We start from the raw sequence: 24,248 nt of genomic DNA on the forward strand, positions 1-24,248 counted from the left end.
AGACTTGCGTCTTTATATAAGACAAATAACATCTAGATAAAATGAAACATTTAATCTTCACTTAGTGACGAAATTAGACATTACTTCGCGGCTTACTTTACTAAGTATATAACATATATGATAAGCAAGTGTCTTACTCTTATTTCTACCTTAAATCCGGATTTTAAGAATTCCTCTAAAAATTCCGATTAAGCCTATAATAGCTAAAACTTTAATAGCTTATATATAAGTTTTAAAATAAGCTACAGCAGTTTTCTTCAATTTCTTTAAAAATCAAAGATAGTCATAAACCTTAAAGTCTATTTATATTATAAAATATATTATATTTTAAGGTTTTCAATGTAATGTTAAATAGCTTAAAATTAAAAAGAAAATTACTATAATACATAAGGATCTTATTAATCCAATTTAGCAGAGATTAGATAATCCAGGCATGGGGTTAAAAGCTATAATACTATGGCTTATCTAAATTTAATCCTATATCCTTCTAAATACCTTCACCTTATAACCATATGTATATTCTGGTATTATTTATTTCTTATTAACCTTTCTTTATCAGGTTTATAAGGACACAGATATATTATATAACTATTAATTATATTAAAACTCCCTTAAATATATAATTTATCACTAAAATCATCTAGTTCAGGAATAGGCTCGTGTTCAGGGCGCTGTACGTATCGATTGGATCAGGGCCTCAAGCTATTATTAGCGTGATCCGCACTTACGCGCTGTAGTGCTTTAGGATGTAATGGTTAGAGGATGCTGATGTGGTTGGTGGGAAAGGTTCAATAATTGCTAACAGGTGCTTCCAGCAACATGGCCAGACGATGCTATATTAAATGATTAACTAAGGGCAAGATGGTATTCACTGCGTTTAATGTGATAGCGTTCACACCTAACCGCACTAGAATCAAGTTACTAAGCTAAGTTCTCTGTGCTGATATAAGCTCTCAGCCGCAAGTCTCAACTGCAGATACCACATCTGAGCTGTCTCTACAACTATTGGTTCGGTTTCTATATCCAGTCTCCCTCCATGGTTGTCAAGATACTGTCGTCGCACGCCAGCCCAGGAAACAGGTCAGATTCTGGCCAGAGATAGTTTCCAATATTGTTAGGACAGTCCGGCTCCAGGCGTACTCTTTTTCGGGTTGTCGTGTGTCTCAATCGAAAATCAATTTCCAGAAGCTACCGAGGTCAACTGCGTGTGTGAAACTGGTACAGCTAGAGCAGAATTGCTTGGATGAAGAGTCAAGATGCAGGCTCATTTCCGAGAAGGCATTGAAACAACGGTGACGCCTCACTGATACACAGCTACGGACAAACTTGCCTCAGATCCAAGTGCCCTGGAACTTTTAGCTGCCTATCAATAAGCATAAACCTGTTTCTAGTTATTACTAGAAATAATAAGTAAAGCTTTGGGTAAACTGATGAATATTGAGTGTTTCTTACTAAAACAAGGACGATTTACAGATAACTATTGCTTTCAGTATGTAAGGGTACTCAGGGGAGTTGGAAAAAAGCCAAAGCTCCACGGAGGTGCGCCTAAGCTAACAGTCGCTGGGATCCATTCTAACTACCAGGACTTATCATCAACAGTATTCTACTCAACCTGCTTCTCATGTCTTCGCTGATCCGAACTGATCCAGTAAACGCCCTTCCGTGCTTGGATCAAAGGATCGTCAGACGACTTGATGCCCTGAATACCTCCCTTCTCCGGGTTAGGATGAAATGCTATCTGCTGCTGTTTAGCAGCATTATCGTCCGAAACCTTGTTGATCTCCAATTTGCCAACGGGGATGAACGTCTTGCTCTGGTATGGCTTAGTAGCGTCATCTAGCACATCATCAGGACCAGCAACATGTGCTTGAATGGTAAGCACGATTGGCTTGTCTGGGAAGCGTTGCCTGAGGTCATCCTCTAAGTAGTCGTTGCCTAACTTCGCAAGCACCTCCTTGTCCTCGGGAGTCTTGTTAGGGTAGAGGTGCTCCCCGTCAGCCGGGTCAAGACGATAGCGGACGTTGGTGATGCCGCCGTCTTTGTTGGTCAAGACATGAGTGTTGGGCTCGTAATACGTGATGGTTCCGTAGTTATGAGGGTTCGGCTTCTCAGAGCTCACAAAAACTGCAGCTGACCTGTGCTCAGGTTTTCCAAGGAAAGACAAAAACGCAGCGTGAGCTTGATCATAAAGCTTCTGTTCTTTGGAGTAGTCACCGCCCCCAGCCTTGGCCTTCTTGAGCTGCGCCTCAGTAAAGCCATCAGCGCCAAAGAGCTTGAGGAAGGTCAAGAAGTCTTCGCCATTGCGAGTTGCAAACCCGTTGAACGAGTGACTGATCAGATCAGTGTGAGTGTTCTCGTCAATTTGGAAGCGAATGGCAACGCCCTTGGGTGTAGCGCCGTCTGCCACGTCCGCAACATGAGGCAGACCTCCACCCACAGAGAACCTCGCAATTACCTTTGTTGAAGGGTTATTGAAGTGAGCAGCTGTGGAAAGCGTCTTGGCCTCTTCTGTTGGCGTAAAGATGCCCTCCACGAGAAGACCTTTGGCATGAGCTGCAAATACAGATCGTCAGCCTTGAATCTTAGTCTATTATCTTGAGAAGCTTACTTGTTCGGTAGCCTGGATGCTTGCCAAAGATTGCTTGCATAGCATTGACCAAGTCCTGAGGGAGCTGGTCCTTTGGCGGCTGAGTCTCAGTTGACGAAACATTTGGGGCAGGTTTGGATGTCTGGTCTGGCGTGCTGGTCACACCAGTGCTTGGGTAGATGACTTGAGTGGACATTGTGAACGTAGTTTGTAAATAGTTTGGGATGATGGGGAAATTATCTGACAGTGAGTTCAAGCGAGAAGAGCAGATATTTGAGGATAAGACGAAGCTGGCGTCGAGAGACTGAGTGTGAGACACGCACGCAACTCTTACGCGTATCTACTAGTTTCCAGCTCGCAACCCTACAGGATAATCACAAAAGGAGGGATGCTGTTCTAGAGCGGCCGCTGCCAAGTCGAGTGAGGCGTTCGGGACTTCATCCACCACTAGTGATCGTGTAGTCGAGACATGGAGTAAAAATGAGGTTCCAGACTTATGCATTGCCATCACGAAGATTCTATCAGCGGACATTTCAGCTAGCCACAGCGATGTCAAGCTTACTCATGCTGACCGGAGGGGTAGAGCGTTCACGCAGCATGTCCTCGAATCGTGTAATATTGTGCTGCAGGAAAAGCTTAACATCATCAGGGATTACTGACACTAGTCAACTGTCAACTCATCAGGGATCTTATTCCTCCAATAGCGGCATACATGTCATATTCGCATCCGGGACTGGTTAAAGTTTCAGCTCTATGCAGAGTCGCGATAAAGAATTTGGCTGCCTAAGCAGCCTAGGGAGTCTATCGGAACTACTCTATACTGGTGCGGCTGACATGCAACGTGACTTGCACCATGCAGGGGTCTTCAGAGCGTAAGAGACCTAACTCCACGAAGCAAACTTGGCGAAGTGGAAACAAAGGTCTAGAATATTGGATAGCAGCGAACAACAGCACTTAGCATCTCCCAATTGAGCTTGATACGCGGGAATGGTTCTATTGCCATTGCGATAATAACGTGGCTTAGCGACGAAATTCAAGACACACATGCTTAGCTTGAACGTCAGCAGCTTTTCTTCAGCAATGATTGGGCTGCATAACCAACCTTGCTCACCACGATGCAGAGAACGTACGTTATTGGGGTTTAGACCAAATAGTCAATGCAGCTGTGGGTCCTCGCCGTTTTGTTCCTAGCATACAGGCCACGTAGCCTATTCCAGCCATGTCTAAGACCCTTAGCCGCACTATAATGGGCATATTGCCAATTCTGGTACTACTAGCCAGCCACAATAGAAACGTCTAGCCGTTTTACAGACGGTAGCATGCAGAGGTATAAAGCTAGTACTGCCAACTGAAACAATTGAGATCGTTTGCGCCATAATAGGGCCTAGATCTGGGTTGAAGCCTATGCGCGAGACGCGTGGTCTCGTCGCATCTGCAGCTGTTTCAGCGTGATGACCAAATGCACACCGCTTATTTGCGCAGCTGCTATCCTTCTCTTGCGAGCGCGTTCACCTGGCTCCCCTGGTCTCGGCTGATTATATGCATATATCTTCATTGGGAATTACTGCAGCATTGACTAAGAACAGGGGCTTCCTTGTACGATTTGCCGCTGACTCAGATTGGCGCTCTCAATTCATCGGCTTACCCGCTCAGCTATTTCCTGCAGTTAATAGTTTGGACAAGTACTGTCGTCTAAGCATTATTGGCTGATATGTTGAATGATTCTAGACGCTTATGTAGCTAGTTCGAGACAGGCTCGGGCCGCGCGATCTGGGGCCATCTGTTCGTTTACCGAAGCTAGCTAGCCGGAGGCTATGTTCCTTCACGTCTGGTCGTTTTCTTGAGATGCAACTATGGGTCCGTGGCTGGCTGAGAAACGTAGCTTTGTTCTTGTGGCGAGCTGAGGTTCTTATCCGAAACATCACGCGTTCTCGACTTTATTGACCAGCATGCTGCTGACAAGATCTAGACTGTTTGTGTTAACCGCCAAGGCGATGTTGGCTGAGGGGCAGTCTTGGGTTATCGGCCACGTTGATTATGCTGCTGAGAAGAGTTGCCATCTTCGTAGAGTAACTAAGATGGACAGGTAAATAAGATATATAAAGTAGTTGATGGAGCATCAACAGAAATATCTCTTCACTTTCTTCATCTCTACATCATTCATCCCTCTCACCATCCAATCTTCTTTCCTATCTTCTTTCCTATCAAGCAAGCACATCTTCCACCATGGCAACAGAAGCTCCTTTAGCACCTCGTCCTCCTCAGTTGACATTGGACGAGATTCTCAACTCCAAAGTCAACTATGCTGTCGAAGACGATCCTTTGGAGGTCTGGGACAAGGGCGTCTTCCTGAATGAGCTTCTCAGACAGGGCATCGTCCTCAACACTGACAAGACTGGCGCTCTCGATGGCAAGCTTGTTGCGCGCAAGGGTCTTGAGACGGGTACCTATATGGGCACTCGCTTGGCCTTGACTGAGCTGTATAAGATCCTCGAAGAAGCGTAAGCAACACGTTCCTATCTTGACCGTTTTCAAAGTAGCTAACTGATATTGACTAGCGCTGCCTCTCATTTTGACACTCAAGGCTTTGAGCCCATCTTCCCCGTCAAGCGTGATCTTGCTCTCAAGCAGAACACCTACCAATGGAGCAACCCCAGCGATTGCTATCCTCCTCACCTAAACACCCTTCCTCAGGACGAGCAACAGAGCCTGGATGGTGTCCCTAGAAAAGACGGCGTCGGACAGATCTTCAACGAGACCGAGAGAAACTTCGTCATCAAGATTGCTTCCATGTTTTCTTTCATCATCCCCAAGGAACTCTCATCAACCGATGGTCCCTACGTTGGACCAACCCTTGCCGATGTTGAGAAGTGGAGCAAGGACAACCAGCCAAAGGCCGAATCTACTGATGACCAGAGCGCGAAGCCCAATGGTGCTGTTGTTAACGGCGTCAAGCAAAGCCAGAACGCAGACATTATGAAGGGCAGAAACATGGGTGAACACGCTGATTGGTATTCTGACGCCAAGTTTGCGCAACAGCACTTCAGCGGTGTTAACCCATCGACCATCGAGACTGCTCCTGCTGAGAAGATCAAGGCTTACATTGCCGAGGCAGAGAAGCAAGGTCTTGACGCGGTGAAGAAGTTGCTCGAGGAAGGCAAGGATCTTTTGATTCAGGATTATTCCTACTTCCGTGAGGCAACAAGCGTCAAGAACGACGAAGAGTTCCGAAACACGATCCCGAACCCTGATCCTACCGGGCAGCCCAGCTATCGGTACGCAGCGGCGTCGGTGATCATTTTCCAGCTCCACGAGGACGGTCGCCTTCACCCATTGGCCATCACTCTCGACTACAAGGGCTCTCTCGATAACTCAGTCACCATCTTCAACCAGAGATTGAACCCTGATGATGAGGGCAAGATCGCTGAGAAGGACGACTGGCCGTGGAGATACGCCAAGACCGTTGCTCAAACAGCTGACTGGGCACGACACGAAGTTGCTACCCACCTCGTCGACACGCATATGATCGAGGAAGCCATCATCGTCGCCACCAACCGCACCATTCCCGAGCGTCACATTCTCTACGAGATCCTCAGCCCTCATTGGTTCCGAACGCTCGCTCTCAACGACGCTGCGCGCAAGCTTCTCGTTCCCCTCGTCATTGCTCGCATCTCCGGTTTTGGCTCTGGACCTAAACCTGATCCCAAGGTCGGCGCTTTCGGACTTGTTAACTGGTCGTACAAGAACTTCAACTTCCAGGATAAGTACATTCCCAACGATCTCAAGAAGCGAGGCTTTGACATTGAGGGTGAGATGGGTGATAAGTACCGCAACTATCCTTATGCTACTGATATGTACCTCCTCTGGGGTATCATCCGGGAATTCGTCAAGTCTGTTCTGGAGACGAAGTATACCTCGGATGATGTCGTTGCTAAGGAAGCTTGTATTGCCGACTGGTGCAAGGAGATTCAGACTAGTGGCCAGATCCCTACCTTCCCAACCATCACCACCGTTGATCAGCTCATCGACGCTGTTACCATGTGCATCCACACAGCATCACCTCAGCACACAGCTGTCAACTATCTCCAGGACTACTACTACAGCTTCGTCCCATCCAAGCCCCCCGCGCTCTGCACCCCTCTGCCCAAGAGCCTCCAGGACCTTCAGGGCTACACCGAGCAGCATCTCACCGACGCTCTCCCCATCGGTACCAAGGACGCCAAGTGGAAGGACTGGCTTCTCGCTGCCCAACTGCCCGAGCTCTTGAGCTTCAAGGTTGAGGACCGATACAACCTCATCACCTACGCCAAGTCCTTGTACAATGTTAACAAGGACCGCACCATTACTGAGAACAAGGAGTTGAACTCGGAGGCTATCAAGGATGCGGCTGAGATTTTCTATAGTCGACTTAAGAATGCGGGTTTGGCGTTTGACTATATCTCTGCGATACAGACTCCGGGTTCTATTGAGTATCCTGTGCTTCAGCCAGAGGTTACCGCGGTTTCTATCTTGATTTAGGGAACGTCATGTGGAGCTTAAGTCTGGGGTCGCACAATTCACACTCAGTTTTCAGTAGCCTAGTAATTCATCTGTTATCAAGAAGTAATTTCTATTGAATGCGAATATTGTGTCTGGTGATTTTTTAACTACGCTTAGCGTCAAAGAAGTGACTTTCTGTCTCCAGGCCGCTGGAAGACCGCGACAGACGCCGCTCCGCAACACCGACCTGTCAATCCACCTTGGAGAATTGACAAGATTCTGCCACCGTATGCTAAGGTTGAGGGGTAGAAAGAACCTTACACCCGAGCACAAAGAAGCGAACACATCTCAATACATACGAGCGATATGATTCATAACCATCGCTGCTGCTTAAAGTATAACTTTATGGTCAGCGAACCTTTATTTCTGATGACAATCTGTACACAATATCATTATATCATGCTTACGCCGTCTTTCGACCCCATTCGCAGGATATCCATGACGACTGCTCTTCATCAGTGACGCGTTCGATTGTCTGATAAGGTGCCCGAGTCCATGCCCAAAGCATTTCCCCTCTTCTTGACGTTACTTTGCTGACGCCTTCTTCGCGTTGACGACCGAGGCAAAGCGCTGCCAACATCCAATCCCCTCAATCCAGCAGCTCAGGACCCATTTCCACCAAAGTAATCCCCATCTTGGGATGCTGTGTGGCATCAACCTTGTACGATCAAATGCCACGGCCTCGATGGTGTGTATCACGACAAGTGGCGGAACCCCTGTCTTGACAATCCAGCGAAACGTGTCTGCGCTGCCCGGCGAGATATTGTCGAGAGTTTGCCAGATCGGGTTGTGTTCAGATATCAAGGTGACGCCAGCTAAGCATAAATACGAAAATACTGCGCCGCCAAAGACGAGGGCGGTGATGCCGCGTGGTCTCGCATATTCGGTGATTTGTACTGGCGAGGTGCGACTAGACATGGTAACGGAGCCAGGGTGCAGATTCGGCGAAATTGGCGGGAAGGGGAGACTTGACGGGAGACGAGTTTTGGTGGTAGTAAGAAGATACTGCTGAAATCGTAGGACAGCGATTAATCTCTTTTAAATCTGCATAATCAAGAATTTCACAGCCTTGTTAGTTTAAGCTTGCGAGCCGCTAGGCACATAACTGCACATCATTATACCGAGGTAAATGCTAATATTCTGAATTTATACTAGCTTGCGAGTGGATAGCAGAAAAGGCATCGTTGTGCGGGTGCCCTAGGCGCCAATGCCCACTGCATTCTGGTGTTAAAATGGTGACAGCTTCGCGAGTGTGTAACGACCAGGTAATTGTACCAAATCGAGCTTAAGAATGGTGTTTAAGAGGCGAAATACCTCCGTACTCTGCAATAAGATGGCTGAAACAAGGGTGATCCATCCTCGTAAGCCACTGGCTCCGGACAAGGGAAAGCAGGCCAAGATACGGTCGGTAGGCTGTATTCGGATAATAGATTTCCCGACACGATTCGTGGCGACGGGCGGATGGCAGAGTGGGGTTAGGAGTGCTATTACAAATTAGGTATAGCTGTACTATTATTATTAGCTGGCACCCACATTTCATGTCGAACAAGTCTCGTGAATCTCGTCAGAATAGATAGAGTTCCAAAAACATAAGAAGAGTAATGAAAGGCAATATGACTCAACGTAGCACCAGAAATACAAGGCACAAGTTACCGGCATATAATCATACCGTAAAGCAACACGAAAATAATCTGATAAGTAGTAAACCAATAATCATAGTCATCAACGTCATTAAATTTGAGACTCCTACCGGGTAGCATCCTGAAAAGACATGCACGTGATTAATGCGGGAGGCCTTCCATTTAAGAAAGGTTAAAAATGTGCCCAAGGTGGGGGAAACCAATCTCCAAGATTTCATGACCGTAAGCTAGCTCAGATGACTTGAATGTCCAAAGTCATAATGAAGAAAGCACTGCTTGAGCTTGATCCGCAGGCAGATGCCCTGTTGATTTTACAGTGTCCGAATTTGCAGCAGATTCATGAGCCAATAGAACAAGAAATATCATCGGGAAAAAAGGCCGTTGAGATCAACTCGTCTCAAAAACAACAAGGCGATGCTACGAAGCCACCGGTGACCAAGAATGAAATGGCATCGCTACAACCATACCTGCAAAATGGCCATCCGAACCATATTGAATTTCACGTCTCTGCCAAGCATCTCTGTCTCGCATCGCCAGTCTTCAGAAAGATGATCCAAGGGGAATACCAGGAGTCAAAACCTAATAATAAAGGAATGTTGGAAATCAAAGCCTCCGACTGGAATGCTGAAGCCTTCCTCACAGTGCTTGATATTATACACAGCCATCACGACAGCGTACCAGGCAACCTACCAATGGATGCCATAGCGCAAGTTGGGGTCATTGTCGACTATTATGACTGCCGGGAGGTCGTACAGATATTCTTCGAATCCTGGCGCCAATCGATAACAAACTTTTTAGGATACTCGCTCTGGCCCTTTCACGGAAACGTTATCGACGATGTAGGGTATTTTGGCCATGATGAGACAATTGTGTTGTTCCTCGCCAGGACATTTGCACATACACCATGCTTCAAGGGACTAACAAGATCCGCAATACTCAATACGTTTGGACTTATCGAAACATGTCTGCCGATTCCAGCTCAAATCCTGGGTGAGTTCGTTGCCGACTTCGATACATAGATGCAAATAACTAACATGACGCAGAAAAAATAAATCATATGCGCTGCGAGCTCATAGATGAGCTGTTTTCCCGATTGTACAGCTTGCAAGAAGACCTTGTTGTGGGACGTGTTGGCTGCACTCTAGAATGCTCTTGCAGACTTCTTGGATACCTCATGAAACAAATGCGGGAGAGGAATCTTCCAATGGAAAAGCCCAGTGAGCCTTTCCGAGGTTACAGTGTTGTTTCTGTAGTGAAGCTCATTCGTGGCATCAAGACTCCTAACTGGCGCACCCACAAGAGTCTCGATCCCTGTAAGCTCGAGAAGAGCTTGGGCCTGTATCAGAACGGGAAAGACCTAGGCATTGCTGTGCCAGGTCTAGATCTAGAAGACTTCCAGTAATGGGGCCTCGTAGCTTATAATAATAGATTGGTTGGAAACATTTTGCAAAGCGGCTAAAAACAAGAGAATAGCCAGAATTGTTGGTCTTACAAGGAGATACCTCAGATCTGTCTGGATATCTAGCTCCTTACCCGTTTTGATAAACGCTGACCCCTGCATGCATGCTTAAAGGGGCTTAGTGCATATAGCCAGCTATGACTTCTCTGACGTCGGAGGAAGCGAGATGTCGGGATCAACCCCAAAGCGGCTACTACCAGGCCAAGGCCAGGGGTAGGTAGCTAGAGATGGATGTAACCGTTTCACTGTTTGCAGCCGTTTCATTGGTCTCAACCTGAACACCAGGCGTTGTTCGTCTCATCCAATCTCAGTAAGCCCTCCCAGCCTCACGACAATATGCGGTATGCCATGGTAGAAGTCTTGAGACGATGGCTTGGCAAGGGGATACTACGCCGCACGCGTTTTGGATGGCAGGGCCAAAGAAGCATCGCAGGAGGTCTTTTGCCTCATGGGAAAAGTATAAATCCAAGCTTCGGGTCGTCGGTCTTTAGATCTTCAGTTCTCACTCAACAATCTCATTTTAATCACTACTTTCAATTCTTTTCCGCTGGTCGGTTAATCCATTTCACATCCTATATCTTCTTCATCACAATCAGTCGCCAGAAACAAACCCAGAAAAACCCTTTCTTCAACAATCCAAAATGCAGTTCTCTATCACCGCCATTGTTCTCGGCCTCGCTGCCTTTGCCTCCGCCGGCATCGTCGACATTGAGGGTGTGCGCAACGCCCCTCGCAGTGATGTCCTGGTCACCCGTCAAAATGGTCAGAACGGCGGCCGACCTGTCCCCAGCGGTGAATGCTGTGTCGCCAACACCAGCCTGAAGCAGGACGCTTGCACTGCTTCCAACGGCCAAGCCGGTCGCTGTGTTCCCGGTGGTAACAACTGTAAGTAGCGGCAGTGAAAGAAATTGTATAATATGTCGCTGACAATAGTCATAGGTGGTGGCCGACTTAGCTGCGTTGCACAGGCAAACCTGCAATGTGATGCCAACGTCATTGAGCGCGGAAAGGATCTTTGCCGCGCCAAGGCTGCTAATGGTCTATTTGATGGTGGTAACATCATCCAGAACCTTAGCCAGGCTAAGGTCAACTAAGGGAGAGCTTGAGGTGGAAGAACGATAGTTAGAGGGGGTTCTGGCGTTAAGGACCGATGTATGAAGGAGTTATGGGATCTGAAATGGATCTATTATAAAAGAAATTATTATTTGGCCAAAACGGTATCTTAATTTGCGCTGTGATTAAAGGCATATTCTTGGCAACATTTTGATCTTCATATCAAAGAAATAACCAGCTTTCGTCTTGCTCCCAGATAAATCTCAACCAACTGTATTTATCCTTACCATCATCTTGTCCCTGCTCCCAAATTCTGCAAAGCATCCCTGTAGCAGTCTTGACATTGTAGCAGCATGAGGATACCCAGATATTGTGCATAATGTTCTTGACTTCTTCCCTCGTACGCAAATCTTGAGCTTCAGCGCCCAGAACAAAAGCAGGCCATACCAGGCTTTTGATATGGAAGTCGCTTGCTGGTATCTGAGACATGTGTAATATGCCAAGTTTTGAGATTCTAGAAATATCCAACTCAGGTAATGGTGGTTGGCCAAGTGTTTCCCTGATGGCGTGATAGGCGTAGATGCTGACCGCTGCTTTGTATGCGTGGGCGAGATGATGTCTTGACTCATGATGCTGAGGATCTGCAAAGTCATGCGCCCAGGATCGCGGCGAGAAATTGTCCAAGCCATCGAGAATTGAAGTGGCGGTTTCATCCGCGTGGCTGGAATGATCCGATACAGTACGTAGCGTACTCATGACGTGCAGTAAAGAGAGGAGGTCTGCCGGACAACCGATCCATGTCTGTTGCTCGGATCTCCGAAGTGTGTCTAGTAAGCCAGTGTCCAAAGGCATTGGTGCCACACGTAGTGACTGTGACGGAACAAGGGTATTGCCGAGTATACCGAACCTAAAACTGTCAGTTCGGTAAATTTCTTCATTGGCGGCAGGTAACTTACGTCGTGCAAGCAGTATCAAAATACTGCATCCAAGTTTCTGAATTATCTATCACGAGCCCTTTCCGAATTCTGATGAGCTCTTCAGCTCCCCGTAGGTGATACTTCCAACCTCGACCGCCGAACTCCACTACATCAAGATTGACAAACAGCAACACCGCGGCGATGACTGCATCGGTGTTAGTCTCAGGTTGAACTTGTAGCTCATGCTTGAGATATCTTAACGCCTTCTGTTTGTTGAGGAGTGCTATACGCAGCACCTCACTATGATCTGGCTGTAGCTGGACCTGACTAATGTCAAGTCGGTGCGCTATGTGGAAGGCTGAGATGGAGATCATTATATGGGATAAAGCCTGACTGGATGGCATTAAAAGCATAAGAGAGAGAAAAGGGTTGAAGGGCGAGTTGTTGTATACGACACACTCTTTGGAGAGCTCTTGATGAACTGGAGTATTGTTGGTGAGTGACTGAACGAAAAGGCCCTCAGATGAGACTCACAGTAGCGGATGTAGTCATGGTAGCTTCTGGGTATGTTTTGTAGGCTTGGGTCTACTAAAGGCGACCCAGCAACGGGGAAGTTCGTGCAGAGCTCAATATCAGATATGTCCTTATGATCATGGGCATTATCCGTGATCGTGTCGAAAGTGGCCTTTCCCATCATCTTTCCTCTAGAGGCCATACTGTTGGTCCATACAATCTTTTCCTTTCGCTCATAACCTGCGCATGGTAGCAACAGGGATGCACAGCGATGACACTTGGGAAGCAGCCTGTCGCATCTGACCCGCCTTTGTCGACAGGTCTTACACGAATTAGGTGCAAAAAGTTCGCCCTGCATCGCAAGTGGAGTTAATGTCTGTTTCATTTTCCTTTCATGAAATCGAGGCTCTATGGACTTGGGCCCGACAAAATTCGAACTGTTGAACATATTGATTGAAGATGAGGTGATTGACGTTAAACCGGATCTGGAAGTCCGGACGCGAACCCTGTCGACCCGCGCTCCGATTCAATTCCGGGGCAGGATATCAACCAGTTAAGTCTTTGCAAATATTGTGTGGCGGACTAGTGCTTTGTTCTTGATAGATAAGCTCAATGTCTTTTATACTATTGATTGCTTGCCTGAACGACACTTGGAGATTGAGCAACGTCACCCCTTCTCAGGTTTCACATATTAGTTGTACAAGCGCGCGATTTCGCCATCGCCGCTGATCCTGAGTAATTGGCCATGTCCTGTACTCCAGGGATATACATAAAAGGTCCATTAGACCCATGGTGAGGATCTTAAGTCCTAACATTCATGTTGCCTCTTTGACACAATAGCCAACATGGATCTCTACTATCGCTCAGACGAACCTTCTGTAGTCCCCTCACCTCTGCCCCAATCTGTTGGATATGGCGTCGTGGTTGCTGCTGGTTTGGCATTTGCCTTTGGTGAGTTTCCCGCTGATGCCAGAATCAGAAGTGAAGAGGGCTAACTATGAATAGGCATGATGGGCTTGACCGCGATCCTCAAGAAGACCTTGAACGAAGACAATTCCAAAGTGGAAACGTAGGCAGCTTGGGCACCCTCTTGAGTTTACACATACTGACGATAGAATCCTAGTTTCATGGTTGCCAACAGAACGGTACGAACCGGTCTTGTCGCGTCTGCTGTCGTTTCGGTACGCCACTCTCACTCTCTATAACGCCAAGATATACTGATCGTACTACAGTCATGGCTATGGAGTACCGCCCTGTTGAGTTGCGTCCTAGTAACCTACAGCTATGGAATCAGCGGCGCATTTTGGTATGGCGCTGGTTGCTCGACTGTTATTGTCTTCTTTGGCTACCTGGGAACCGTCTGCAAAGGACGCGTCCCTGAAGCCCATACCATTCTTGAGGTCATTCGCATCCGATATGGTGAGTCGCTGCTGTTTTCAAATATCAGTCTGTCGTACTAAATCGTGTAGGGACTATGGCTCATTTGAGCTTCACATTCTTGGCTATTGTTAATAATCTGCTCAATACAATCAACATGATCCTAGGCGCATCGGCGGCAATATCCTTCTTGTAGGACCATTTACTCTATGGGTTGGGTGCACCGCTGACATTCTGCAGAACAGGAATGCACATCATGGCATCGACCTTCTTGCTTCCTTTGGGTGTCGTTCTCTACACACTCGTTGGCGGTATAAAGGCAACGTACGTATGCTGATTAACACTCTAGGTTATTACTGACTTCAAGGGCAGGTTCCTTACTGACTACATCCATACTTTCGCGATCCTTATTCTCAGCTGCTGGTTGACAGCCAAGGTGATAACATCGGAATCTGTCGGTTCAATCGGACGTCTTTACGATCTCGTCGTCGCCGCTCAGTCGAACCATGTTGTTGAAGGCAACTATGAGGGTTCTCTACTCACCATGACTTCCCAACAGGGTATCTACTTCGCTATCATCCTCCTCACCTCCAATTTCGGTGCTGTTGTTGTATGTCATGCTTTCCGTCGTGATTCGTGCGCAGGTCTAACATAGCCAGATGGATACGGGATACTTCCTCAAAGCATTCGCTGCTTCACCAAGCGCCGTTGTCCCAGGCTATGTGCTGGGTGGTATCTCTTACTTCAGCATACCTTGGTCGCTCGGTACTATTGTGGGGATGGCTTCACTGGGACTCGAAGCTCTTCCAATCTTCCCAACGTATCCACGGGTAAGCAATGTCGCCAGCGGCATTGATTGGAGACTGGATACTAACACGACGATAGCTCATGACCGGTGCTGAGGTTACGAACGGCCTTGCTCTTCCTTACGTCGCTGTTGCTGTCGCTGGCAAGGGAGGTGCCGTTGCCGTTTTGCTCATGACCTTCATGGCTGTCACCTCAACTTTGTCAGCACAAATTCTTGCCGTCTCTTCCATCCTTACGTTCGACATATACCGCGTATACTTCAATCAGGAGGCTTCCAACAAGCAGGTGATTCGATGGGGACATATTGGAGTTGTAGTCTTTGGCGTTGTAGCTGCGGCCTTCACTGCCATGTTCCATTACATTGGAGTCGACATGGGCTGGACACTCTACATGCTCGGTAAGAGACCCCGTTGCGTTAAATCCATTGTTTACTAACGGCTTTCAACAGGAATTCTTACGTGTCCCGGCGTGATTCCGCTAATCTTCACCATAATCTGGCGCAAACAGACTAAGCTCGCCGCTATTAGCTCCGCATTCCTAGGAATGGCGACGGGCCTCGGAGTCTGGCTCGGCTCCGCATACACCTTTTCCGGAGAAGTAACGGTCGCGTCTACGGGAGGGACCCTACCCTGTATGTACGGCACCGTTGCATCTTTATTCAGCCCATTGCTATACAGCGTGGTTATCACATATATACGACCTGATAATTATGACTGGAGCCATTTCAAGGAACAAAGGCTAGCTGTTGAGTCTGATGATAGCTCCAGTGGATCAGAAAGTTCTCAGGGTAAAGGCACTGAACAGGCTACGACAACGGAAACGGCATCAAATCAAACTTTTGATGGCAATAATCAGCACCGATGGACTAAATATGCTCTGTGGTGGGCTATCGCTACGTTTCTTGGACACTGGGTATTATGGCCACTACCAATGTACGCGGCGAAATTTATTTTCAGTCAAGAGGTACGCTTATTGTTCCCTACCCTGCAGTCATTTCTTCTATACTTCCTCTCTATTACGTCACATAGACATGTTTCTAATTGCTATTCTTACAGTTATTCACTGCATGGATTGTCGTGTCTCTGATCTGGCTCTGGTGGACTCTCATCATGGTCGGTTTCTACCCGATCTGGAACGGTCGTGGTCAGATAGCCGCGGTTACACGAAGCATTTGGAGGTCCCGAAAGTCTCAGTCATGATTCATCAACATTTTCCAAGCAGGCTGGTCTACAATCGACTGATGATACTCGATGTTATGGATGTGGAGTACTGCAGCAAAAGCTCCAGAGCACAAAAACAACAAATCGCCGGGAACGTATTTGAGTCATTCATCCACATAACAATAAAATTGTTTACTCATAAAAGACCTCATTTCTTCACATAATCAATGACATGCCAAGCAAAAGCCCCGAATATGGCGTAGCTGAGCCTCCCTTTGCACTATCGATTCCCTACAACTCCACTTTATGGATCAGATCAAGCTTTTAGTCAAGCTTTGGGGCGAAACATTTCTGACAGATGCAGACTAACTCCCAATAGTTGCATTCCAAAAATTTGAATACCAGATTAACGTGACAGTGCCATCCACTTAGGGCAGCAAATCAGGAGTAGTTCCAGGGGCTCATGGTTGAACGGCAACGCTATAACGTTAGCGCCACCCGTGCCCGTTATTCAATGACATTCCCTTGCATACTTCAGATTCCAATAGCCTGGAACCAGGAACGCTTTTTATGGATGCTTTTCATTGGGGGAGAGCAGTGATAGGCGGAATATCGGTACTGAAGATGTCTTAACTTACTAGTCGTCACTATTGGATACTCGGCGAACCAGCCGAAGAGGAATGTTCTAATGCAAGGTACGCTGTTCTAGACTTGCTACACTAACCCAAACAACACATCAAATGCCATTGTCGTATACAATGGATCCCAAAGCTATTTTCTATATATACTGGTCGAAATTGACGACTCTTTTGTTTATTCATCATCACTCACTCACTCATTCATTCGTTCTTTAGTCATTCTTTAACATAGTCACTCGTTTCACTATGCGTCTGTCTTCAGGTCTTCTTGTGGCTTGCGCCTCGGGCGCTTTCGCCCACAACTTCAAGAGGTTCACCAACAGCAGCACTTCTGCTCTTGAGTCCAGCACTACTCTTCCCACCAGCCTCGACACCACCACCGCTGCAGCTCCCAGCTCCACCACCGCCCCCGGTGCCTCTCAGTCCGTTGATCTTGGATCTGCCACCCTTGGCCGGGGTTCAAGCTTCGTCACTGGTCCCAATGGCGAGACCATCGTGTAAGTATACCTCTAGATCCTGGGCAAAGGACACCTTCTGATAGTGTTTTTAGTCGCATGTCTGCCGGAGCCAACGGCATTGCTCAGTTCAGCGCTTCTCCAGGAATTACCAAGTTCGCAGTGGGAGCCGAGATCCAGATCCGCTTCAATATCAAAGTCAGTGCCGTGATCGAGGGTCGCAAGCGTGCTTTCGAGGGCTGCACTCTCGATGTCAACCTCGATGGCGAGACCATCTACTCCGAGCCTCTTGCCGACACCAACGGCGCCGCCGTTGAGCAGGCCAGTAACCCTACTACTCTCAACTCCGAGAAGCCCAACATTCAGTTCCTCCAGTCTTGTGGCTCTGAGCCCGTCCAGCTTGATGTTTCCGATCTTGCTGTCGCTGCTGCCACTGATGGTGGCTCTACTGGTCTTCCCACTGGTGCTGCTACCGAGACTGCTACCGAGACTGGCACTGAGGTCGCTACTGGCACCAACTCCGAGGGCGCTACCACCAACTCTGAGGGTGAGACTGTGATCCCCACTGGCACTGAGACTGGCTCTGCTATCGCTACTGGAACCAACTCTGAGGGTGCTACCACCAACTCCGAGGGCGAGACCGTCATCCCCACTGAGACTGCTATCGAGACCAACAGTGCTGGCTTCACCACCAACTCTGAGGGTGAGACTGTCTTCCCTACTGGAACTCAGACTGGCGCTGCTACCAACAGCGAGGGTGCCACTACCAACTCTGAGGGAGAGACTGTTGTTCCTACTGCTACCGGTACTGAGGCTTCTGCTTCTGCTTCTGCTACTTCCCCCGCTGGCTTCCCCGGTTCCGTTGGTGTCTTCACCCTCTTCGGCTGTGTCGGTTCTTCTGCTGGTTTCCCTACTTTCGAGCTTGCTGAGACCAACGCTCAGATGGATCTTGAGCGCTGTGCTTCTCTCTGCACTGGCCGTGCCTACTTTGGTGTCTACGATACGTGAGTCTCATTCCGTCCCACCTGTTACTATACACCATACTAACCTCTCTAGTGCTTGCTACTGTGGTGATGAGGTTGATGCCGACAACACCAGCCGTGTTGATATTGACCAGTGTGATATCCAGTGCCCTGGCGACCGTGACAACTTCTGTGGTGGTGACACCCGCCGCAACCGTCTCCAGGCCCGTCAAGCTGTTGCCGCTGGCCGTCTTCTGACCGTCTACGTCTCTGCTATCGGTGCCGGTGCCACTGTCACTGACTCTGTTACCGAGACCGTTACCGACCAGACCACTCTCGTCACCACCTTCACCACCGCTGTCGCCGGCCCTCAGACCACCACCACCGAGACCGTCACCGCCGTCCAGGTCTGCTTCAACGGAAAGTGCTATACCCAGACCTCTGACCGCACCGTCTTCATCTTCATCGAGGTCAACGGCAGCGACTGTGACAACGAGTGGGTTTTCATCACCGAGGAGTGCTCTTGCCAGGGCGGTCTCCAATACGTCCCCAAGTTCTGCTCCGGTGGAAGCTGTGCCGGCGAGAAGGTTTATAAGACACAGGAGTGCCACGACTGGTGGAACCACGAGACTTTCTATGTCGCTGCTGATTGCGAGGTCTGCAAGAAGGGAGAGGTTATGTACAAGCCTTGGGAGAACTCTTGGGGTACCCCTGATAACTGCAAGGCTGAGATGGTTCCTGTCTGCAACGGTGCCAAGTGCCCTGCTATCAAGGTTCCTACTCACGGTTACAATCACCCTGTTTACAACGGCACCTACACCAACACTACCTCTCACGGTGGTGCCCCTCACTGCTCCGGCCCCAACTGCCCCGGCTCCAAGGTTGTCCCTCACTGCAGCGGACCTAACTGCCCAGGCGCCCAGGCCACTGGTTCTCAGGGCAGTGGCTCTAACTGCAACGGTGCTGACTGCCACGGTGCCACCGGCAGCGGCCCCAAGCCCACCACTGTCCCCGTTGTCATCAACGGTGCCGGCAAGCAGGCCGTTGGTGCTGCTACCCTCTTCGCTGCTCTCTTTGCGGCCCTTCTCTAGATGCTAGCATCTCCTCTTCTTCTTTCTGGAGCCTTTTAGAATAATGACCTTCTAGTCGAGCTATTAATGAGACCTTCATTTTGCATGCTTTAATCTTGGTATTCCCTTCGTGACAACTGAATTTTTCGCCCTTGTAGACGGTTAGTGTAGCTTGGCCACTAAACTCAATCTGTGGGACTGTCCAATTTCACTTGTGTGACTATTGAATAGTGGCGCAGCTGAGCCCAAACAATGTGCTGTCAGCGTTAACAGAGTTGGGAAGTATCACCGAGGCATTTGTCGCTATTGAGACTACTACCTCATCTCGGCACATTGACACAACCGACTTATAGCACCACGACAATTGCGGAGCCTAAGGTACCGCGGCGGTCAATGGCCCGACTACTGGGCTCGCTGTTACCACTACTACAGCCCAGAGATTTCTGCAATCAACCCCCCAATCATACTTGTTCCACAAAGCTCATTCCCATGGTTGCAGGTGGTCAAGGGAACTTTTAATCTCCTCAGCTTGTCTATACTGTTTTCCATAAAGAGTCGTTTATTTCGGATGATATAGAGACTAGTCAATCATGCCAACCTTCACAATCAACTTATAGCCTTGCTTGGGTCCGTCCAAACTCGACCTGTCACAGTTCCCTCTGCCAGCCGCTTGATAGTCTCTGGTATTTCCTCAAAAGCAACCTCTGTAAGCTCAGGCTTAATAGCACCCTCGGCCAGAAGTGTCAGAACGTCCTTCAAGTCCTGCATTGACGCGCCGATGGACCCAACGATAGTTACGCCCTTGAGGATATACCCCGAACCCGTATTGGATGGAATCGTGACGTCTGACGACGCAAGGCCAACAGTGACGACTTTGCCACCTGGTTTCACAGCCTTGATCGCAGTTGAAGTGGTTGTAGAGTGGCCAACAAAGTCAACAATAACATCAAATGCTAAATCAGCATTGGTTGCATCATCAAGCGACGTGAAACAATCCTTCGCCCCGTAGCTCTTTGCTTGATCAAACTTGGACTCATTAACATCGAAGCCATACACGATAGATCGTTTTAGACGGGCAAATTGAAGTCCATGCATGCCCAGTCCACCGAGTCCAACGACGCCCACCGTCAATCCAGGCCGAGCGCTGCCCTCTCCCACGACAGCGTGATAAGAAGTCGCCAACGCATCTGTCGCAACGGCAGCTTGTGCGAAAGAAATACCCTCAGGGATTTTAACGAGAATCTTCTGTGGCGCGACGACATATTGGCCATAGCCGCCATCGAAACTCAACCCGACGTAGGCGCCGCTGACGCGTTCAGAGACAGGATGCATTAGGAGCGCGAGGGTGACAGCGTCTCCGATCTGAAAGCCAGAAACATTTCGACCGAGGTTCTTAATCATCCCCGCGACTTCGTGGCCGAGCACAATTGGCTTCTTGGCGATGTAGTCGTCTCCATGGCCGCTGACGATGTGGCAATCTGAGTGGCAGATTCCTGCAGCCTTGACCTCAATGAGAACGCTATCATCATCCGGCTCTTGGACGGGCAGGTCTTTCAGTTGAAGACTGTCGGTGAGATTCTCGTAGGAAAAGGCTTTCATGATCAAGAGTACTGAATGAAACAGGTTGAAAGTGTATGGTTCGTCAGGTAACTCGACATAAAGGGGACTTTAAATAATGATCAGTGCAGAATCTGTCTCTGACACAGATCTCTTTTCAAGACATCGTGCGTAGTATGTGAGGGCTAGTTTTCTTACATCTGATTGGTCCCAAGCTGGTGAATTGGCGATCCGCGGAGTACCGGACATGTCTGCAGCTTGGAGACCGACTACTGTGGAGCATCAACTTCCGGGGAGTACCGGACATACGAAACACGGCATTTGCACGGGCCCGGACTCGGAGTCACATACCAACCCGAGCACGATGCCGCATACAGATTTGATGTGAGACTGTAATTAATCAGGAGCATGATATAAAATGGCCAATTTGCCCAATGTATTCAAAAGAAGATCAATAAGCAAACCCCATTACTCAATCCCTTCAACTCTAATCGTCCATCATGGTTTTCGGATCACTCTCCGTGCAGGACGACAAGGCCATTCCTGTGTTCGCACCACCATACGTCTCCCAAGAACCATTCTTCTTTAGCGGCATGACTATTATCGCCATCTCGTATCGCGTTCAAGCCTCACAGATCCAACACCTTGTGCCCCAGGAACTCGAACTAGAAGACCAACCAATCATGACTTCCTTGTTTATTCACTATGGCACTTCTACCGCAGGTGAATACAACGAATACGTCCACACCGTGCGAGTCAAGTACAACAACGAGACATACGACTATTCCATAGTTCTCGTTCTCGACAATGACAGCGCCATTTTCGCTGGAAGGGAAATCTTCGGATATCCCAAGATCTTTGGAAGGGTTAATTTTCACCCATCAGCTGGGTCGAGAGTCACCATGGGAAATGTGGAGCGTCCTGCAGGAAGGTCGCTCGTCGAGTTTGAGTTTGCGCCAAAAGCGCCTCTTGATATGTCACCAGGAGAAGCGATTCCTCCCAAGGTGTTGAATCTGCGCGTTATCCCGAGTACAGACCCAGCTACACCTGCGTCGAGTGAGTTTGTGGCTGTTGATATGCAGTTTGACTTTAGTGAGAGGTGGAGTGGAGAGGGAAGTCTCAAGTTTAACAAAGGATTTACATCGACTCCGTGGGCTAATCTGGAGGTTATTTCGTATGTTGGGTCTTGGATGGGGAAGAGCAAGGCGGTTCTTGATAACAAGGTTGAGCGCTTCCCTCTCTGATAACTGAATATCTTGTCGTCCAACTGGTGTCATTGTGTAGTCTGTCCATAATAGTTTCACCTATCTCAAGTGCTGCATGTGCCCTGTTCCTTCATATAGATTCCGTCCGATAAATTGCAGCTCTTACAAGAATGAGTGTTCAACAGACGACATTACCGCTTCCAAGACATCCGCACAACGCCCAGCCGTAGCCGCCTCGTCCTCCCAGTACCGAATCTTCTTAACCAATCCCTTAACACCGCCACGCCAATCCATATCATGAACAGCATGCACTCTCCCAGACTTGACTATTGCCATGATACAGAGAGCGGATGTTGTTGATGCCCTGAAATGATAATACGTTATATGGTTTCGATAGTGCAGGTATCCAACTGTAATGGCGAGAAAATGACAAGAAAGGCCTTTCTCAACGAGGGGACTGATCTCATCCTGCTCTCTTTCACTCATGGTGGAATGAGCGGCATGGTATAGAAATGGCCGATAAATGAGACATTTAAGTTCCAAGATTCGAGCGTAGAGTAGGAGAGCTAGTTTGTTGGTTGGTAGTGCACCCATGGTGATTTGAGCCATGAGAGGCATCGTTTGGGCCCTAATGCATGTTATTGTCAGAATATAGCACCGAAATATGATGGACAGAAATGAGGGAGGCCCACCAGTTGTCTAACTGATCTTCGATCTGTGACACAGCTGAGATAAGTGATGATATGCTGAGAGATCTTGAAGTCCCCCAGCCTTTTCCGTCGCGATACAGCAAATTGAACGCACGGTTATTAAACCTCCGGAGCGTTATTTCAGTAAGGTAATAGTACCAACTCTCCTCTTGAACACGACCAAGATCATCCTCAGGACTATCTCCTGGCGGTGGAAATATCGTTGTTGTTTGCCGAGGGGGACAAGCGTCTATCTCGGGAGGCATGGGCAACTCGGAGCCAGCATCATAGAGATCTTTCAGACGGCTTTGAGGGAGATGGAGGTCAAGACCAAGCTCGACCTGAGATTTGAGACAGCTCCAGTAAAAGCTTTGAGCTAGCCGCCGTAGTTGTAATGAGTTCTCGCGCGGCTGGTACTTCCAGTAGATGAAAAAAATGTTGGCAGCATGTTCGAATTGAGACCATGCGCGTAGAGGCGCGAGAGTGAACATGTAGTATACTCCGGCGAAGAAGTGACACTGAGCAGCCAGAAGACTTTGATCAAGTAGGCCTAGTCTCTGTCTGGCGAGCTCGAAGTATGCCCTTGCTGTTTCCAACTCCTCACTCTGCGATTCGAGTGAGGATACTGTTGATGTCTCTGACGGCGAAGTCACCATGACATCGTAAGGTTTAGCTATGCAACCCAAGGCACATGCTATCAACTGGGACTTGCGTAAGTATAAAGTCAGTGGCCCAAGTAATGTGCATCTAGCGTACCACGATACAAGACTCTCCATCCCATGTGAGACCAGTTTCTGAAATGCGCAAACTATCAGAGTTAATGGTATCGACGTCAAGAATCGGATTCATAGGGTGAACGTGTTGTAGGAACTGACGGACCAGTCTCGGTATGTCCTTTTCATCAACTGTGATGCGCCTCAATCTAGCATTGGACACCGAGGGACTACCTGTTCCATTATTCATAAAGGCATGGCCACCATTGGCTTTCGTATCTGGAAGAGCGTCGAGAATATGGGTTGGCGCGACGCTTCCTACCAGAATAGGCCAGGATAGGACAGATTCGACACTCAATATTGCGGTAGGGGCGGTGAGATCGTCAGAGCTCAATTCCCGGCCATCTGAGAAGGCGTCAAAACCTTCTGCAATGCGTGAGACCGGGCCTGGCGGCAACGCGGTATTTTTGACGGCTGTCTCAACACTCGTCTTGATTAGGCCTGGAATATCTTCAACGCTCTCCAGGATTTGGTTGAGACGTTCCAGGATGGCAATACTAGCAGGGTCAAATCTGCAACTGTCAGTCAGCGGAATACGAGCAGCCACGGGCTACGCACGATGAATGATCCCCTTCAGACCCCTCATAGACACAAGTTGACTGCGATGCGATGCATGATCCACAAACAGGTCTAACATTGTTGCACTTGACCTTCTTTACGCGACATATTCGACACGCTGCGATGGCCCGCTTGCGGGAGTATGTTACGTCAGGTCTTTGGCGGTCAATCCGGCGTCGCTTTGGTCTCGCAGCATCACCCGTTTGTTCTGCCTCCTGTTGAGGCAGCTTTGATCCAGCCATCGAAGTTATTGGCAGCTTGAGAATTTCTGTCAGCGGGGCTTAGTAAC

The 24,248-nt window shown here is 48.5% G+C and overlaps 11 protein-coding genes across 11 annotated transcripts; 6 read left to right on the forward strand and 5 right to left on the reverse strand.

The window, feature by feature from the left end:
- Positions 1–1,486: 1,486 nt before the first annotated feature.
- FOIG_09539 (catalase) lies at positions 1,487–2,783 on the reverse strand (the record flags this gene model as incomplete). The annotated part of the gene is made up of 2 exons (XM_031209820.1): positions 1,487–2,553; positions 2,609–2,783. The coding sequence occupies 2 exons, from the start codon at positions 2,781–2,783 to the stop codon at positions 1,604–1,606; spliced, it is 1,125 nt and encodes a 374-aa protein (XP_031060907.1). The 3' UTR covers positions 1,487–1,603.
- A 2,030-nt stretch (positions 2,784–4,813) lies between these two features.
- FOIG_09540 (uncharacterized protein) lies at positions 4,814–7,105 on the forward strand (the record flags this gene model as incomplete). Its single annotated transcript, XM_031209821.1, has 2 exons — positions 4,814–5,088; positions 5,146–7,105. The coding sequence occupies 2 exons, from the start codon at positions 4,814–4,816 to the stop codon at positions 7,103–7,105; spliced, it is 2,235 nt and encodes a 744-aa protein (XP_031060908.1).
- Positions 7,106–7,319: 214 nt separating this feature from the next.
- FOIG_09541 (uncharacterized protein) lies at positions 7,320–8,287 on the reverse strand. The gene has a single exon (XM_031209822.1). The coding sequence runs from the start codon at positions 8,042–8,044 to the stop codon at positions 7,652–7,654; it is 393 nt and encodes a 130-aa protein (XP_031060909.1). The 5' UTR covers positions 8,045–8,287; the 3' UTR covers positions 7,320–7,651.
- Positions 8,288–8,975: 688 nt separating this feature from the next.
- FOIG_09542 (uncharacterized protein) lies at positions 8,976–10,207 on the forward strand. The gene is made up of 2 exons (XM_031209823.1): positions 8,976–9,756; positions 9,810–10,207. Exons 1-2 carry the CDS (start codon positions 9,012–9,014, stop codon positions 10,166–10,168), a joined length of 1,104 nt encoding a protein of 367 aa, XP_031060910.1. The 5' UTR covers positions 8,976–9,011; the 3' UTR covers positions 10,169–10,207.
- Positions 10,208–10,655: 448 nt separating this feature from the next.
- Positions 10,656–11,438, forward strand: FOIG_09543 (uncharacterized protein). The gene is made up of 2 exons (XM_031209824.1): positions 10,656–11,110; positions 11,165–11,438. The coding sequence occupies exons 1-2, from the start codon at positions 10,867–10,869 to the stop codon at positions 11,317–11,319; spliced, it is 399 nt and encodes a 132-aa protein (XP_031060911.1). The 5' UTR covers positions 10,656–10,866; the 3' UTR covers positions 11,320–11,438.
- Positions 11,439–11,500: 62 nt separating this feature from the next.
- Positions 11,501–12,569, reverse strand: FOIG_09544 (uncharacterized protein; the record flags this gene model as incomplete). The annotated part of the gene is made up of 2 exons (XM_031209825.1): positions 11,501–12,185; positions 12,235–12,569. The coding sequence occupies 2 exons, from the start codon at positions 12,567–12,569 to the stop codon at positions 11,501–11,503; spliced, it is 1,020 nt and encodes a 339-aa protein (XP_031060912.1).
- A 984-nt stretch (positions 12,570–13,553) lies between these two features.
- On the forward strand, positions 13,554–16,091 carry FOIG_09545 (uncharacterized protein; the record flags this gene model as incomplete). The annotated part of the gene is made up of 11 exons (XM_031209826.1): positions 13,554–13,659; positions 13,714–13,777; positions 13,832–13,889; positions 13,941–14,127; positions 14,178–14,277; positions 14,326–14,409; positions 14,458–14,695; positions 14,745–14,915; positions 14,971–15,289; positions 15,341–15,855; positions 15,948–16,091. The coding sequence occupies 11 exons, from the start codon at positions 13,554–13,556 to the stop codon at positions 16,089–16,091; spliced, it is 1,986 nt and encodes a 661-aa protein (XP_031060913.1).
- Positions 16,092–16,849: 758 nt separating this feature from the next.
- On the forward strand, positions 16,850–20,150 carry FOIG_09546 (uncharacterized protein). The gene is made up of 3 exons (XM_031209827.1): positions 16,850–17,187; positions 17,241–18,149; positions 18,202–20,150. The coding sequence occupies exons 1-3, from the start codon at positions 16,937–16,939 to the stop codon at positions 19,196–19,198; spliced, it is 2,157 nt and encodes a 718-aa protein (XP_031060914.1). The 5' UTR covers positions 16,850–16,936; the 3' UTR covers positions 19,199–20,150.
- FOIG_09547 (uncharacterized protein) lies at positions 19,784–20,798 on the reverse strand (the record flags this gene model as incomplete). The annotated part of the gene is made up of 1 exon (XM_031209828.1): positions 19,784–20,798. The coding sequence occupies exon 1, from the start codon at positions 20,774–20,776 to the stop codon at positions 19,784–19,786; it is 993 nt and encodes a 330-aa protein (XP_031060915.1). The 5' UTR covers positions 20,777–20,798.
- Positions 20,799–21,234: 436 nt separating this feature from the next.
- On the forward strand, positions 21,235–21,978 carry FOIG_09548 (acetoacetate decarboxylase; the record flags this gene model as incomplete). Its single annotated transcript, XM_031209829.1, has 1 exon — positions 21,235–21,978. The coding sequence occupies one exon, from the start codon at positions 21,235–21,237 to the stop codon at positions 21,976–21,978; it is 744 nt and encodes a 247-aa protein (XP_031060916.1).
- On the reverse strand, positions 21,928–24,201 carry FOIG_09549 (uncharacterized protein; the record flags this gene model as incomplete). The annotated part of the gene is made up of 4 exons (XM_031209830.1): positions 21,928–22,567; positions 22,632–23,329; positions 23,385–23,913; positions 23,960–24,201. 4 exons carry the CDS (start codon positions 24,199–24,201, stop codon positions 22,102–22,104), a joined length of 1,935 nt encoding a protein of 644 aa, XP_031060917.1. The 3' UTR covers positions 21,928–22,101.
- Between the last annotated feature and the right edge of the window lie 47 nt (positions 24,202–24,248).

Source organism: Fusarium odoratissimum (assembly GCF_000260195.1).
Source record: "Fusarium odoratissimum NRRL 54006 unplaced genomic scaffold supercont1.15, whole genome shotgun sequence".
Lineage (NCBI taxonomy): Eukaryota > Fungi > Ascomycota > Sordariomycetes > Hypocreales > Nectriaceae > Fusarium > Fusarium odoratissimum.